This window comes from Gallus gallus, chromosome Z (genome assembly GCF_016699485.2).
Source record: "Gallus gallus isolate bGalGal1 chromosome Z, bGalGal1.mat.broiler.GRCg7b, whole genome shotgun sequence".
In the NCBI taxonomy this organism is placed as follows: Eukaryota; Metazoa; Chordata; class Aves; order Galliformes; family Phasianidae; genus Gallus; species Gallus gallus.
Window position 1 is genome coordinate 321,515 of NC_052572.1, and position 16,862 is coordinate 338,376.

At 63.0% G+C, this 16,862-nt stretch overlaps 2 protein-coding genes across 3 annotated transcripts in view; both read right to left on the reverse strand.

The window, feature by feature from the left end:
• TCF4 (transcription factor 4) overlaps nucleotides 1-16,862 on the reverse strand; it is a 195,673-nt gene that overhangs the window by 48,049 nt on the left and 130,762 nt on the right. The gene's annotated exons all lie outside the window — the stretch shown is intronic.
• Nucleotides 390-4,650, reverse strand: LOC121108246 (proline-rich receptor-like protein kinase PERK10). Of its 2 annotated transcripts, none has more exons than XM_046905616.1 (2): nucleotides 3,528-4,650; nucleotides 390-1,997 (listed from the first exon to the last, which is right to left on the reverse strand). In XM_046905616.1, the coding sequence occupies exons 1-2, from the start codon at nucleotides 3,974-3,976 to the stop codon at nucleotides 1,508-1,510; spliced, it is 939 nt and encodes a 312-aa protein (XP_046761572.1). In that variant the 5' UTR covers nucleotides 3,977-4,650; the 3' UTR covers nucleotides 390-1,507. The 2 variants fall into 2 exon arrangements, with proteins under 2 accessions (XP_046761572.1, XP_040511600.1); XM_040655666.2 differs by having other exon boundaries at nucleotides 390-2,061; nucleotides 2,661-4,650.

Genomic DNA, 16,862 nt, shown 5'->3' on the forward strand with positions numbered 1-16,862 from the left:
GGAGGCTCGGAGGACCTGGGACCTTGGAGGACTTGGGGGTCTCAGAGGGCTTGGGGGGCTCGGAGGGCTTGGGGGGTCTTGGGGGGCTCGGAGGACCTGGGCCCTTGGAGGTCTTGGGGTTGGCGGAGGACTTGGAGGACTTGGGGAGTTGGAGGACTTGGGGTCCTTGGAGGACTTGGGGGTCTCGGAGGGCTTGGGGGGTCTTGGGGGGCTCGGAGGACCTGGGAGCTTGGAGGACTTGGGGACCTTGGAGGTCTTGGGGGTCAGGGAGGACTTGGGGACCTTGGAGATCTTGGGGGTCTTGGAGGACCTTGGAGGACTTGGGGGTCTCGGAGGGCTTGGGGGGCTCGGAGGGCTTGGGGGGTCTTGGGGGGCTCGGAGGACCTGGGAGGACTTGGGGTCGTTGGAGGACTTGGGGGTCTCGGAGGACCTTGGAGGACTTGGGGATCTTGGGGGTCTCGGAGGGCTTGGGGGGCTCGGAGGGCTTGGGGGGTCTTGGGGGGCTCGGAGGACCTGGGAACTTGGAGGACTTGGGGACTTGGAGGTCTTGGGGTTGGTGGAGGACTTGGGGACCTTGGAGGTCTTGAGGGTCTCGGAGGGCTTGGGGGGTCTTGGGAGGCTCGGAGGACCTGGGACCTTGGAGGACTTGGGGGTCTCGGAGGGCTTGGGGGGCTCGGAGGGCTTGGGGGGTCTTGGGGGGCTCGGAGGACCTGGGACCTTGGAGGACTTGGGGGTCTCGGAGGTCTTGGGGGTCTTGGAGGACCTTGGAGGACTTGGGGGTCTCAGAGGACTTGGGGGGCTCGGAGGGTCTTGGGGGGCTCGGAGGACCTGGGAGCTTGGAGGACTTGGGGTCGTTGGAGGACTTGGGGGTCTTGGAGGACCTTGGAGGACTTGGGGGTCTCAAAGGGCTTGGGGGGCTCGGAGGGCTTGGGGGGTCTTGGGGGGCTCGGAGGACCTGGGAGGACTTGGGGTCGTTGGAGGACTTGGGGGTCTCGGAGGACCTTGGAGGACTTGGGGATCTTGGGGGTCTCGGAGGGCTTGGGGGGCTCGGAGGGCTTGGGGGGTCTTGGGGGGCTCGGAGGACCTGGGAACTTGGAGGACTTGGGGACCTTGGAGGACTTGGGGGTCATGGAGGACCTTGGAGGACTTGGGGGTCTTGGGGGTCTCGGAGGGCTTGGGGGGCTCGGAGGGCTCGGGGGGTCTTGGGGGGCTCGGAGGACCTGGGAGCTTGGAGGACTTGGGGTCATTGGAGGACTTGGGGGTCACAAAGGACTTGGGGTCTTGGAGGACTTGGGGTCGTTGGAGGACTTGGGGTTGTTGGAGGACTTGGGGTTGTTGGAGGACTAAAGTATCTTGGAGGACATGGGGTTGTTGGAGGACTTGAGGACCTTGGAGGTCTGAGGGTTGTTGGAGGACGTGGTGACCTTGGAGGACTTAAGGTCCTTGGAGGACCTTGGAGAACGTGGGGTTGTTGGAGGACTTGAGGACCTTGGAGGACCTGGGGTTGCTAGAGGACTTGGTGACCTTGGAGGACTTGGGGTTGTTGGAGGACTGGGGGACCTTGGAGAACTGAGGGTTGTCGGAGGACCTGGGGACCTTGGAGGACTTGAGGACCTTGGAGGACCTTGGAGGCCTGAGGGTTGTTGGAGGACTTGAGGACCTTGGAGGCCTGAGGGTTGTTGGAGGACTGAGGGTTGTTGGAGGACTTCTGGACCTCGGAGGACTTAAGGACCTTGGAGGACTGAGGGTTGTTGGAGGACTTGGGGTTGTTGGAGGACTGGGGGACCTTGGAGGACTGAGGGTTGCTGGGAGGACTTGGTGACCTTGGAGGACTTAAGGTCCTTGGAGGACCTTGGAGGACTTGGGGTTGTTGGAGGACTTGTGGACCTTGGAGGACCTTGGAGGCCTGAGGGTTGTTAGAGGACTTGGTGACCTTGGAGGACTTAAGGTCCTTGGAGGACCTTGGAGGACCTGGGGTTGTTGGAGGACTTGTGGACCTTGGAGGACTGAGGGTTGTTGGAGGACGTGGTGACCTTGGAGGACTTACGGTCCTTGGAGGACCTTGGAGGACCTGGGGTTGTTGGAGGACTTGAGGACCTTGGAGGCCTGAGGGTTGTTGGAGGACTGAGGGTTGTTGGGAGGACTAGTGGACCTTGGAGGACTTGAGGACCTTGGAGGACCTTGGAGGACTGAGGGTTGTTGGAGGACTTGTGGACCTTGGAGGACTTAAGGTCCTTGGAGGACATGGGGTTGTTGGAGGACCTGGGGTTGTTGGAGGACGTGGTGACCTTGGAGGACTTAAGGACCTTGGAGGACTTGGGGTTGTTGGAGGACTGCGGGACCTTGGAGGACTAAAGGACCTTGGAGGACATGGGGTTGTTGGAGGACTTGAGGACCTTGGAGGACTTGAGGACCTTGGAGGACCTTGGAGGCCTGAGGGTTGTTGGAGGACGTGGTGACCTTGGAGGACTTAAGGTCCTTGGAGGACGTGGGGTTGTTGGAGGAGTTGGGGTTGTTGGAGGACTTGGGGTCCTTGGAGGTCTGAGGGTTGTTGGAGGACTTGGGGACCTTGGAGGACTTTAGGTCCTTGGAGGACCTTGGAGGACCTGGGGTTGTTGGAGGACGTGGTGACCTTGGAGGACTTAAGGTCCTTGGAGGACCTTGGAGGACCTGGGGTTGTTGGAGGACTTGAGGACCTTGGAGGCCTGAGGGTTGTTGGAGGACTGAGGGTTGCTGGAGGACTGAGGGTTGTTGGAGGACTTGTGGACCTCGTAGGACTTAAGGACCATGGAGGACGTGGGGTTGTTGGAGGACCTGGGGTTGTTGGAGGACTGGGGGACCTTGGAGGACTGAGGGTTGTTGAGGGACCTTGGAGGACTGAGGGTTGTTGGGAGGACTTGTGGACCTTGGAGGACTTGAGGACCTTGGAGGACCTTGGAGACCTGAGGGTTGTTGGAGGACGTGGTGACCTTGGAGGACTTAAGGTCCTTGGAGGATGTGGGGTTGTTGGAGGACTGTGGGTTGTTGGAGGACTGGGGGACCTTGCAGGACTGAGGGTTGTTGGGAGGCCTTGGTGACCTTGGAGGACCTTGGAGGCCTGAGGGTTGTTGGAGGACTTGGTGACCTTGGAGGACTTAAGGACTTTGGAGGACCTTGGAGGCCTGAGGGTTGTTGGAGGCCTGAGGGTTGTTGGAGGACTGAGGGTTGCTGGAGGACTGAGGGTTGTTGGAGGACTTGTGGACCTCGGAGGACCTTGGAGGACTGAGGGTTGTTGAGGGACCTTGGAGGCCTGAGGGTTGTTGGAGGACTGAGGGTTGCTGGAGGACTGAGGGTTGTTGGAGGACTTGTGGACCTCGGAGGACCTTGGAGGACTGAGGGTTGTTGAGGGACCTTGGAGGACTGAGGGTTGTTGGGAGGACTTGTGGACCTTGGAGGACTGAGGGTTGTTGGAGGACGTGGTGACCTTGGAGGACTTAAGGTCCTTGGAGGACCTTGGAGGACCTGGGGTTGTTGGAGGACTTGAGGACCTTGGAGGCCTGAGGGTTGTTGGAGGACTGCGGGTTGTTGGGAGGACTAGTGGACCTTGGAGGACTTGAGGACCTTGGAGGACCTTGGAGGACTGAGGGTTGTTGGAGGACCTGGTGACCTTGGAGGACTGAGGGTCCTTGGAGGACATGGGGTTGTTGGAGGACCTGGGGTTGTTGGAGGACTTAAGGACCTTAGAGGACTTGGGGTTGTTGGGAGGACTTGGTGACCTTGGAGGACTTAAGGCCCTTGGAGGACTTGGGGTTGTTGGAGGACTGGGGGACCTTGGAGGTCTGAGGGTTGTTGGAGGACTGGGGGACCTTGGAGGACTGAGGGTTGTTGGGAGGCCTTGGTGACCTTGGAGGACCTTGGAGGACGTGGGGTTGTTGGAGGACCTGGAGACCTTGGAGGACTTAAGGACCTTGGAGGCCTGAGGGCTGTTGGAGGACATGGGGTTGTTGGGAGGCCTTGATGACCTCGGAGGACTTAAGGACCTTGAAGGCCTCGGGGTTGTTGGAGGACGTGGTGACCTTGGAGGACTTAAGGTCCTTGGAGGACCTTGGAGGCCTGAGGGTTGTTGGGAGGACTAGTGGACCTTGGAGGACTTGAGGACCTTGGAGGACCTTGGAGGACTGAGGGTTGTTGGAGGACCTGGTGACCTTGGAGGACTTAAGGTCCTTGGAGGATGTGGGGTTGTTGGAGGAGTTGGGGTTGTTGGAGGACTTGGGGTCCTTGGAGGTCTGAGGGTTGTCGGAGGACCTGGGGACCTTGGAGGACTTAAGGATCTTGGAGGACGTGGGGTTGTTGGAGGACCTGGGGTTGTTGGAGGACTGGGGGACCTTGGAGGACTGAGGGTTGTTGAGGGACCTTGGAGGACTGAGGGTTGTTGGGAGGACTTGTGGACCTTGGAGGACCTTGGAGGACTGAGGGTTGTTGGAGGACGTGGTGACCTTGGAGGACTTAAGGTCCTTGGAGGACCTTGGAGGCCTGAGGGTTGTTGGAGGACTGAGGGTTGTTGGAGGCCTGAGGGTTGTTGGAGGACTTAAGGACCTTGGAGGACTGAGGGTTGTTGGGAGGCCTTGGGGACCTTGGAGGACTTGAGGACCTTGGAGGACCTTGGAGGACGTGGGGTTGTTGGAGGACTGGGGGACCTTGGAGGACTGAGGGTTGTTGGAGGACTTGGGGACCTTGGAGGACTAAAGGACCTTGGAGGACCTTGGAGGCCTGAGGGTTGTTGGGAGGACTTGGTGACCTTGGAGGACTTAAGGTCCTTGGAGGACCTTGGAGGACGTGGGGTTGTTGGAGGACTGGGTTTGTTGGAGGCCTGAGGGTTGTTGGAGGACTTAAGGACCTTGGAGGACGTGGGGTTGTTGGAGGACCTGGGGACCTTGGAGGACGTAAGGTCCTTGGAGGACCTTGGAGGACGTGGGGTTGTTGGAGGACTGGGGGACCTTGGAGGACTGAGGGTTGTTGGAGGACTTGTGAACCTCGGAGGACTTAAGGACCTTGGAGGCCTGAGGGTTGTTGGAGGACTGCGGGACCGTGGAGGACTAAAGGACCTTGGAGGACATGGGGTTGTTGGGAGGCCTTGGTGACCCTGGAGGACTTAAGGACCTTGGAGGACCTTGGAGGCCTGAGGGTTGTTGGAGGACTGAGGGTTGCTGGAGGACTGAGGGTTGTTGGAGGACTTGTGGACCTCGGAGGACTTAAGGACCTTGGAGGACTGAGGGTTGTTGGAGGACTGCGGGACCTTGGAGGACTAAAGGACCTTGGAGGACATGGGGTTGTTGGGAGGCCTTGGTGACCCTGGAGGACTTAAGGACCTTGGAGGACATGGGGTTGTTGGAGGACTTGGGGTTGTTGGAGGACTTGGTGACCTTGGAGGCCTCGGGGTTGTTGGGAGGACTGGGGGATCCTGGAGGACTTTCCCACCCTTAATGAGCCCGCAATGAAAAGCAGCCGCCCTTCCCGATTGGCCGACCCTAATTGGGACCACGTGTGGGCGCGGATCATGGCGTCCAGCTTAGAACGTTCCGGAAGGAAAACCCAACCTGCCATTACGCCCCCATCCCAACCAGATGGCGGACCCTTTCCAGAACGTTCCCCCACGGACAGTGAGGACGGGAAGGGTTCGTCGTTAGCACCGAGCGCTAATTGAGAGCAGACGGGCCGCTCACCGGCCCACAGAGCGCATGGCGACGCGAGGGGGGCACTGGGAGGAACTGGGAGGCAATGGGATGGAATGGGAGGCAGTGGGAGGCAATGGGGGGCAATGGGAGAACTGGGAGGCACTGGGAGGACTGGGAGGCAATGGGAGGGAATGGGAAGCAGTGGGAGGAAATAGGAGGCAATGGGAGGCACTGGGAGGCAATGGGAAGCAGTGGGAGGCAATGGGGGGCGATGGGGGGCAACGGGGGGCAATGGGAGGGAATGGGGGGCAATGGGGGGGCAATGGGGGGCAATGGGAGGGAATGGGGGGCAACGGAGGGCAATGGGATGGAATGGGGGGCAATGGGAGGGAATGGGGGGCAATGGGAGGCGATGGGAGGGAATGGGGGGCAATGGGAGGGAATGGGAGGGAATGGGAGGCACTGGGAGGACTGGGATGGAATGGGAAGCACTGGGAGGGAATGGGGGGCAATGGGGGGGCAATGGGGGGCAATGGGATGGAATGGGGGGCAATGGGGGGCAATGGGGGGCAATGGGGGGCAATGGGAGGCAACGGGAAGCAGTGGGAGAACTGGGATGGAATGGGAAGCAATGGGAATCACTGGGAGGCAATGGGAGGCAATGGGGGGCAATGGGAGGGAATGGGGGGCAATGGGGGGCAATGGGAATACTGGGAGGCAGTGGGAGGGAATGGGAGGGAATGGGGGGCAATGGGGGGCAATCGGGGGTAATGGGGGGCAATGGGGGGCAATGGGAGGGAACGGGAGACAATGGGATGGAATGGGGGGCAATGGGAGGGAACGGGAGACAATGGGATGGAATGGGGGGCAATGGGAGGCAATGGGGGGCAATGGGAGGCGATGGGAGGCAATGGGAGGGAATGGGGGGCAATGGGAGGCAATGGGAGGGAATGGGGGGCAATGGGGGGCAATGGGAGGACTGGGAGGAACTGGGAGGAACTGGGAGGACTGGGAGGCAATGGGAGGGAATGGGAGGCAGTGGGAGGCAATGAGGGGCAATGGGGGGCAATGGGAATACTGGGAGGCAATGGGAGGCAATGGGAGGGAATCGGAGGCACTGGGAGGCACTGGGAGGACTGGGAGGCAATGGGAGGCAATGGGAAGCAGTGGGAGGCAATGGGGGGCGATGGGAGGGAATGGGGGGCAATGGGAAAACTGGGAGGCACTGGGAGGGAATGGGAAGCAGTGGGAGAACTGGGAGGCACTGGGAGGCAATGGGGGGCAATGGGAGAACTGGGAGGCACTGGGAGGACTGGGAGGCAATAGGGGGCAATGGGAGGCAATGGGATGGAATGGGAGGCAGTGGGAGGCAATGGGGGGCAATGGGAGAACTGGGAGGAACTGGGAGGACGGGGAGGCAATGGGAGGGAATGGGAAGCAGTGGGAGGGAATAGGAGGCAATGGGAAGCACTGGGAGGCAATGGGGGGCGATGGGGTGCAACGGGGGGCAATGGGAGGGAATGGGGGGCAATGGGGGGGCAATGGGGGGCAATGGGAGGGAATGGGGGGCAACGGGGGGCAATGGGATGGAATGGGGGGCAATGGGAGGGAATGGGAGAGAATGGGAGGCACTGGGAGGACTGGGATGGAATGGGAAGCACTGGGAGGGAATGGGGGGCAATGGGGGGGCAATGGGGGGCAATGGGAGGGAATGGGGGGCAATGAGAGGCAATGGGAGGGAATGGGAGGCAATGGGAGAACTGGGATGGAATGGGAAGCACTGGGAGGCAATGGGAAGCAGTGGGAGGCAATGGGGGGCGATGGGAGGCAATGGGGGGCAATGGGATGGAATGGGGGGCAATGGGAGGGAATGGGGGGCAATGGGGGGCAATGGGAGGGAACGGGAGACAATGGGATGGAATGGGGGGCAATGGGAGGCAATGGGGGGCAATGGGGGGCAATGGGAGTCAGTGGGAGAACTGGGAGGAACTGGGAGGACTGGGAGGCAATGGGAGGCAATGGGAGGGAATGGGAGGCGATGGGAGGCAATGGGGGGCAATGGGATGGAATGGGGGGCAATGGGAGGGAATGGGGGGCAATGGGGGGCAATGGGAGGGAACGGGAGACAATGGGATGGAATGGGGGGCAATGGGAGGCAATGGGGGGCAATGGGGGGCAATGGGAGTCAGTGGGAGAACTGGGAGGAACTGGGAGGACTGGGAGGCAATGGGAGGCAATGGGAGGCAATGGGAGGCGATGGGAGGCAATGGGGGGCAATGGGATGGAATGGGGGGCAATGGGAGGGAATGGGGGGCAATGGGGGGCAATGGGAGGGAACGGGAGACAATGGGATGGAATGGGGGGCAATGGGAGGCAATGGGGGGCAATGGGGGGGCAATGGGAGGCAATGGGAGGGAATGGGGGGCAATGGGAGAACTGGGATGGAATGGGAAGCACTGGGAGGCAATGGGGGCAATGGGGGGCAATGGGAGGGAATGGGGGGCAATGGGGGGCAATGGGAGGCATTGGGGGGTAATGGGGGGCAATGGGGGGCAATGGGAGGGAATGGGAGGGAATGGGGGGCAATGGGAGGCAATGGGATGGAATGGGAGGCAGTGGGAGGCAATGGGGGGCAATGGGAGAACTGGGAGGCACTGGGAGGACTGGGAGGGAATGGGAGGGAATGGGAGGCAATGGGAGGCAATGGGGGGCAATGGGGGGCAATGGGAATACTGGGAGGCAATGGGAGGCAATGGGAGGGAATGGGAGGGAATCGGAGGCACTGGGAGGCACTGGGAGGACTGGGAGGCAATGGGAGGCAATGGGAGGGAATCGGAGGCACTGGGAGGCACTGGGAGGACTGGGAGGCAATGGGAGGCAATGGGAAGCAGTGGGAGGCAATGGGGGGCGATGGGAAAACTGGGAGGCAATGGGGGGCAATGGGAGAACTGGGAGGAACTGGGAGGACTGGGTGGCAGTGGGGGGCAATGGGAGAACTGGGAGGCACTGGGAGGACTGGGAGGCAATGGGGGGCAATGGGAGGCAATGGGATGGAATGGGAGGCAGTGGGAGGCAATGGGGGGCAATGGGAGAACTGGGAGGAACTGGGAGGACGGGGAGGCAATGGGAGGGAATGGGAAGCAGTGGGAGGGAATAGGAGGCAATGGGAAGCAGTGGGAGGCAATGGGGGGCGATGGGGGGCAACGGGGGGCAATGGGAGGGAATGGGGGGCAATGGGGGGCAATGGGACGGAATGGGGGGCAATGGGAGGCAATGGAGGGCATTGGGAGGGAATAGGAGGCAATGGGAGGCAATGGGAATACTGGGAAGCACTGGGAGGCAGTGGGAGGCAATGGGAGGGAATGGGGGGCAATGGGGGGCAATGGGAGGGAATGGGGGGCAATGGGGGGCAATGGGAGGACTGGGAGGAACTGGGAGGACTGGGATGGAATGGGAGGCAATGGGGGGCAATGGGAAGCAGTGGGAGGCAATGGGGGGAATGGGAGGGAACGGGAGACAATGGGATGGAATGGGGGGCAATGGGAGGCAATGGGGGGCAATGGGGGGCAATGGGAGGCGATGGGAGGCAATGGGAGGGAATGGGGGGCAATGGGAGAACTGGGATGGAATGGGAAGCACTGGGAGGCAATGGGGGCAATGGGGGGCAATGGGAGGGAACGGGAGACAATGGGATGGAATGGGGGGCAATGGGAGGCAATGGGGAGCAATGGGGGGGCAATGGGGGGCAATGGGATGGAATGGGGGGCAATGGGGGGCAATGGGGGGCAATGGGAGGCAATGGGAGAACTGGGATGGAATGGGAGAACTGGGAGGAACTGGGAGGACTGGGAGGCAATGGGAGGGAATGGGAAGCAGTGGGAGGGAATAGGAGGCAATGGGAAGCACTGGGAGGCAATGGGAAGCAGTGGGAGGCAATGGGGGGCGATGGGGGGCAACGGGGGGCAATGGGAGGGAATGGGGGGCAATGGGGGGCAATGGGAGGGAATGGGGGGCAATGGGAGGGAATGGGAGGCACTGGGAGGACTGGGATGGAATGGGAAGCACTGGGAGGCAATGGGGGGCAATGGGAGGGAATGAAGGGCAATGGGAGGCAATGGGGGGCAATGGGGGGCAATGGGAATACTGGGAAGCAGTGGGAGGGAATAGGAGGCAATGGGAAGCACTGGGAGGCAATGGGAGGCAGTGGGGGGCAATGGGAGGCAATGGGGGGCAATGGGAGGCAATGGGGGGCAATGGGAGAACTGGGATGGAATGGGAAGCACTGTGAGGCAATGGGAAGCAGTGGGAGGCAATGGGGGGCGACGGGGGGCAATGGGGGGCAATGGGGGGCAATGGGGGGCAATGGGAGGGAATGGGGGGCAATGGGGGGCAATGGGAGGGAACGGGAGACAATGGGATGGAATGGGGGGCAATGGGAGGCAATGGGGGGCAATGGGAGTCAGTGGGAGAACTGGGAGGAACTGGGAGGACTGGGATGGAATGGGAGGCAATGGGGGGCAATGGGAAGCAGTGGGAGGCAATGGGGGGAATGGGAGGGAATGGGGGGCAATGGGGGGAAATGGGGGACGATGGGTGGCAATGGGAGGCAATGGGGGGCAATGGGAGGCAATGGGGGGCAATGGGGGGCAATGGGAGGCAATGGGAGAACTGGGATGGAATGGGAAGCAATGGGAATCACTGGGAGGCACTGGGAGGCAATGGGAGGCAATGGGATGGAATGGGAGGCAATGGGAGGCAATGGGAGGGAATCAGAGGCACTGGGAGGCACTGGGAGGACTGGGAGGCAATGGGAGGCAATGGGAAGCAGTGGGATGCAATGGGGGGCGATGGGAGGGAATGGGGGGCAATGGGAAAACTGGGAGGCACTGGGAGGGAATGGGAAGCAGTGGGAGAACTGGGAGGACTGGGAGGCAGTGGGGGGCAATGGGAGAACTGGGAGGCACTGGGAGGACTGGGAGGGAATGGGAGGGAATGGGAGGCAATGGGATGGAATGGGAGGCAGTGGGAGGCAATGGGGGGCAATGGGAGAACTGGGAGGAACTGGGAGGACGGGGAGGCAATGGGAGGGAATGGGAAGCAGTGGGAGGGAATAGGAGGCAATGGGAAGCACTGGGAGGCAATGGGGGGCGATGGGGTGCAACGGGGGGCAATGGGAGGGAATGGGGGGCAATGGGGGGGCAATGGGGGGCAATGGGAGGGAATGGGGGGCAACGGGGGGCAATGGGATGGAATGGGGGGCAATGGGAGGGAATGGGAGAGAATGGGAGGCACTGGGAGGACTGGGATGGAATGGGAAGCACTGGGAGGGAATGGGGGGCAATGGGGGGGCAATGGGGGGCAATGGGAGGGAATGGGGGGCAATGAGAGGCAATGGGAGGGAATGGGAGGCAATGGGAGAACTGGGATGGAATGGGAAGCACTGGGAGGCAATGGGAAGCAGTGGGAGGCAATGGGGGGCGATGGGAGGCAATGGGGGGCAATGGGATGGAATGGGGGGCAATGGGAGGGAATGGGGGGCAATGGGGGGCAATGGGAGGGAACGGGAGACAATGGGATGGAATGGGGGGCAATGGGAGGCAATGGGGGGCAATGGGGGGCAATGGGAGTCAGTGGGAGAACTGGGAGGAACTGGGAGGACTGGGAGGCAATGGGAGGCAATGGGAGGGAATGGGAGGCGATGGGAGGCAATGGGGGGCAATGGGATGGAATGGGGGGCAATGGGAGGGAATGGGGGGCAATGGGGGGCAATGGGAGGGAACGGGAGACAATGGGATGGAATGGGGGGCAATGGGAGGCAATGGGGGGCAATGGGGGGCAATGGGAGTCAGTGGGAGAACTGGGAGGAACTGGGAGGACTGGGAGGCAATGGGAGGCAATGGGAGGCAATGGGAGGCGATGGGAGGCAATGGGGGGCAATGGGATGGAATGGGGGGCAATGGGAGGGAATGGGGGGCAATGGGGGGCAATGGGAGGGAACGGGAGACAATGGGATGGAATGGGGGGCAATGGGAGGCAATGGGGGGCAATGGGGGGGCAATGGGAGGCAATGGGAGGGAATGGGGGGCAATGGGAGAACTGGGATGGAATGGGAAGCACTGGGAGGCAATGGGGGCAATGGGGGGCAATGGGAGGGAATGGGGGGCAATGGGGGGCAATGGGAGGCATTGGGGGGTAATGGGGGGCAATGGGGGGCAATGGGAGGGAATGGGAGGGAATGGGGGGCAATGGGAGGCAATGGGATGGAATGGGAGGCAGTGGGAGGCAATGGGGGGCAATGGGAGAACTGGGAGGCACTGGGAGGACTGGGAGGGAATGGGAGGGAATGGGAGGCAATGGGAGGCAATGGGGGGCAATGGGGGGCAATGGGAATACTGGGAGGCAATGGGAGGCAATGGGAGGGAATGGGAGGGAATCGGAGGCACTGGGAGGCACTGGGAGGACTGGGAGGCAATGGGAGGCAATGGGAGGGAATCGGAGGCACTGGGAGGCACTGGGAGGACTGGGAGGCAATGGGAGGCAATGGGAAGCAGTGGGAGGCAATGGGGGGCGATGGGAAAACTGGGAGGCAATGGGGGGCAATGGGAGAACTGGGAGGAACTGGGAGGACTGGGTGGCAGTGGGGGGCAATGGGAGAACTGGGAGGCACTGGGAGGACTGGGAGGCAATGGGGGGCAATGGGAGGCAATGGGATGGAATGGGAGGCAGTGGGAGGCAATGGGGGGCAATGGGAGAACTGGGAGGAACTGGGAGGACGGGGAGGCAATGGGAGGGAATGGGAAGCAGTGGGAGGGAATAGGAGGCAATGGGAAGCAGTGGGAGGCAATGGGGGGCGATGGGGGGCAACGGGGGGCAATGGGAGGGAATGGGGGGCAATGGGGGGGCAATGGGGGGCAATGGGAGGGAATGGGGGGCAATGGGAGGCAATGGGAGGGAATGGGAAGCACTGGGAGGCAATGGGGGGCAATGGGGGGCAATGGGAGTCAGTGGGAGAACTGGGAGGCACTGGGAGGACTGGGATGGAATGGGAGGCAATGGGGGGCAATGGGAAGCAGTGGGAGGCAATGGGGGGAATGGGAGAGAATGGGGGGCAATGGGGGGCAATGGGGAGCGCTGGGAGGGAATGGGGGCAATGGGGGGCAATGGGGGGCAATGGGAGGCAATGGGAGGCAATGGGGAGCAATGGGGGACGATGGGAGGACTGGGAGGCACTGGGAGGCAGTGGGGGGCAATGGGAGGCAATGGGAGGGAATGGGGGGCAATGGGGGGGAATAGGAGGCAATGGGAGGCAATGGGGGGCAATGGGGGGCAATGGGAGGGAATGGGGGGCAATGGGGGGGAATAGGAGGCAATGGGAGGCAATGGGGGGCAATGGGGGGCAATGGGAGGGAATGGGGGGCAATGGGGGGGAATAGGAGGCAATGGGAGGGAATGGGGGGCAATGGGGGGCAATGGGAGGGAATGGGGGGCAATGGGGGGGAATAGGAGGCAATGGGAGGCAATGGGGGGCAATGGGGGGCAATGGGAGGGAATGGGGGGCAATGGGGGGGAATAGGAGGCAATGGGAGGCAATGGGGGGCAATGGGGGGCAATGGGAGGCAATGGGGGGCAATGGGGGGCCTGGGTCGTTCCGGTCCCCTCCCGTTTCCATCCGCCCCTCTCCAGCACGGAGCCGCGGCGGCCCTCAGCCCCATCCGTGGGCACGGGGAGCCCCGACCCACACTGCGGGCTGCCGCCGCTCCGCCGTCCGCGGCCGCCCCCTCTGAACGCCGCTGGGGATCGGCGGTGCGGCCGGGCGGGCGGCGATGCATCGCCGCCCGCCCGGCCGCACCACCGATCCCCGGATGGGGGTGGGAAGGATGGGCTGCCGCGGGGAGGGACGGAACGGCCGGAACCGGAGCGGCTCCTCGGCACCTCCGGTATGGGGTGGGGTGCGGTGGGGTGCGGTGGGAGGGGAGGAGAGGGGAGGGGAGGGGATGGATGGGATGGGATGGATGGGATGGGGTGGGGTGGGTGGGATGGGAGGGGATGGGAAGGGATGGATGGGATGGGATGGATGGGATGGGAAGGGAAGGGAAGGGAAGGGAAGGGAAGGGAAGGGAAGGGAAGGGAAGGGAAGGGAAGGGAAGGGAAGGGAAGGGAAGGGAAGGGAAGGGAAGGGAAGGGAAGGGAAGGGAAGGGAAGGGAAGGGAAGGGAAGGGAAGGGAAGGGAAGGGAAGGGAAGGGAAGGGAAGGGAAGGGAAGGGAAGGGAAGGGAAGGGAAGGGAAGGGAAGGGATGGGATGGATGGGATGGGATGAGATGGGGTGGGGTGGGGTGGATGGGGTGGGGTGGGATGGGATGGGGTGGGGTGGGGTGAGATGGGAGGGGATGGATGGGGCGGGACGGGACGGGACGGGGTGGGATAGGATGGGAGGGGAGGGAATGGGATAGACGGGACGGGTCGGGATGGGATGGGATGGATGGGAGGGGAGGGGAGGGAATGGGACGGATGGGTCGGGTCGGGTCGGGTCGGTACGGGAGGGGCGGTCGGGGCGCCGGGGCCATCCGGCCGTCCGCCCGGCGGAGCGGAGCTGAAGAGCCGCGGCCGCAGCGCCGTTTCCCCCGCGAGGCTCCCGCGCGCACAGCGATCCCGAATTCAGCCCCCGCCGCCCCCGCCGCGGACCGCCCCGCACGGCCGCCGCCCCCCCCGGCGCGGCTCTCGGCGCCCCCGCCGTCCCCGCAGCGCCGTCGCAGCCCGCGGACATCGCCGCGCTCCGGGACGGCGCCGCGACGCTCAGCGGCCGCCACGCACCGACACCGACACCGACACCGACACCGACACCGACAGCTCCGCACCTCCAACCTGCAGCACCTCCAACCTGCAGCACTGCCACCTCCGCACCTCCAACCTCCGCCCCCCAACGTGCGGCACCGCTCGGCCGTTCGTACAGCGCCGCGCTGCGGGGCGGCCGGCGAAGGACGGAGAGACGGACGGACGGACGGAGCCGGGGAGGCGGCGGAGCGGCGCCCGTTGTCCGCTCGGCTGTCCGGGGTGCGCCGCCGGGCTCCGTTTCCGTTCCGCCTTCGCCCCCCCCCCCCCCCCCCGGTTCGGCTCCGCGGCGATTTGGCGTTTCGGTCCTTTTGTTTATCCCCAGGAAGTCCCCCTTCCGCCGCCTGCGCAGCGCCGGGACGGCCCCGCACGGGGATCGGCCGGGAAACGGGGAGCAGAACGGGGGGGGGGGGGGAGAAAAACATAGGAAAGCGGTAAAAAAGAGCAGGGACGGAGAGCCGGGCCCGGGCACAGAGCTCTGCCCCATACACAGAGCCGTGTCCCCATACAGAGCTCTGCCCCCATACAGAGCTCTGCCCCCATACAGAGCTGTGTCCCCATACAGAGCTGTGCCCCCATACAGAGCTGTGCCCCCATACACATAGCCGGGCCCATACACAGAGCTGTGCCCCCATGCAGAACTGTGCCCCATACACACACACACACACAGCCGTGCCCCATACACACATACAGAGCTGTGCCCCATACACACACACACACAGAGCTGTGCCCCATACAGAGCTGTGCCCCATACAGAGCTGTGCCCCATACACACACACACACACAGAGCTGTGCCCCATACAGAGCTGTGCCCCATACAGAGCTGTGCCCCATACACACACACACACACAGAGCTGTGCCCCCACACACAGAGCTGCCATACACAGAGCTGTGTCCCCATGCAGAGCTGTGCCCCATACACACACACACACACACACACCCAGAGCTGTGCCCCATACAGAGCTGTACCCATATACAGAGCTGTGCCCCATTCACACACACACACACAGCTGTGCCCCACACACACAGAGCTGTGTCCCACACACACACACACACACACACACACACACACAGCCGTGCCCCATACACACACACACACAGAGCTGTGCCCCATACAGAGCTGTGCCCCATACACACACACACACACATACACACACAGAGCCGTGCCCCATACACACAGCCATGCCCCATACACACACACACACACACACACACACACACACAGAGCCGTGCCCCACACTGCAGCCCGACGTGTGGCCGTGCCTTCCTGCGCCCATCGGCACACAGTCGGCTGCGCGGGGCGCAGAAGGGCAGAGCAGGACAACGTGCGGGGCCGTGCGGGGCTGTGCGGGACTGTGCAGAGCCGTGCAGAGCCGTGCGGGGCCATACGGAGCCGTGCAGAGCCGTGCGGGGCCATACAGAGCCGTGCGGGGCCATACGGAGCCGTGCAGAGCCGTGCGGGGCCATACAGAGCCGTGCGGGGCCATACGGAGCCACACGGAGCCGCACGGAGCCGTGCAGAGCAGTGCGTGTCGCTGCGTGGCCGTACCGGCGGTGTGGCGGCGCTGCTCCCCCCGCGGCCGCTCCGCTCCCATCTCACGCCGACCCCGCGGCGAAGCGCCGTGAAAGCGGCCGCTCCGCCCCGCCGCCCTCCGCCGCCCTCCGCCCCGCCGCCCTCCGCCCCGCCGCCCCCCGGCGCTCCCCGCGTTCTCCGCGTTCCGCCGTCGTTCCGTTTCCCGTCTCGGCGCTCCGCCGCGCCCCGCGGTTACCCCGCTTCGAAGCCCCGCATTTCCCTCCTTTAAACCTTCGCTGCCCTCCTTCGTTTAAACCTCCGTTCCCCCCATTTAAACCTCCGTTCCCCCCATTTAAACCTCCGTTCCCCCCATTTAAACCTCCATTCCCCCCATTTAAACCTCCATTCCCCCCATTTAAGTCTCCATTCCCCCCATTTAAACCTCCATTCCCCCATTTAAACCTCCGTTCCCCCCATTTAAACCTCCATTCCCCCATTTAAATCTCCATTCCCCCCATTTAAACTCCCATTCCCCCCCTTTAAACCTCCGTTCCCCCCTTTAAACTCCCATTCCCACCCATTTAAACCTCCGTTCCCCCCACTTAACCCCCCATTCCCCCCTTTAAACCTCCGTTCCCCCCACTTAAACCTCCGTATTTCCCCCGCTCGACCCTCAACCATTTCCCTGCCGTTTAAATCCCCGCTCCCCCCTTTAAGCCCCCGTTTCCCCGCTGTGAACCCCCTCTCCCCCGCCGTGCCCCCCCCACCCCCCGGACAGATCTGCCCGTTCCCCGTTTGGGACCGCGACCCCCCACCCCGCCCCCCGATTTCCCCCCTCGGAACGGCCGCCCCTCCCGGCGCCTCTC

Coding starts and splice junctions, on each gene's coding strand:
- LOC121108246 (XM_040655666.2), bottom strand. CDS start 3,976: ATGTCCTCCAACAGCCCTCAGGCCTCCAAGGTCCTTAAGTCCTCCAAG. Junction 2,062..2,660: donor ACAACCCCAGGTCCTCCAAG/GTCCTCCAAGGA, acceptor AGGTCCTCCAAG/GTCCTCCAAGGACCGTAAGT.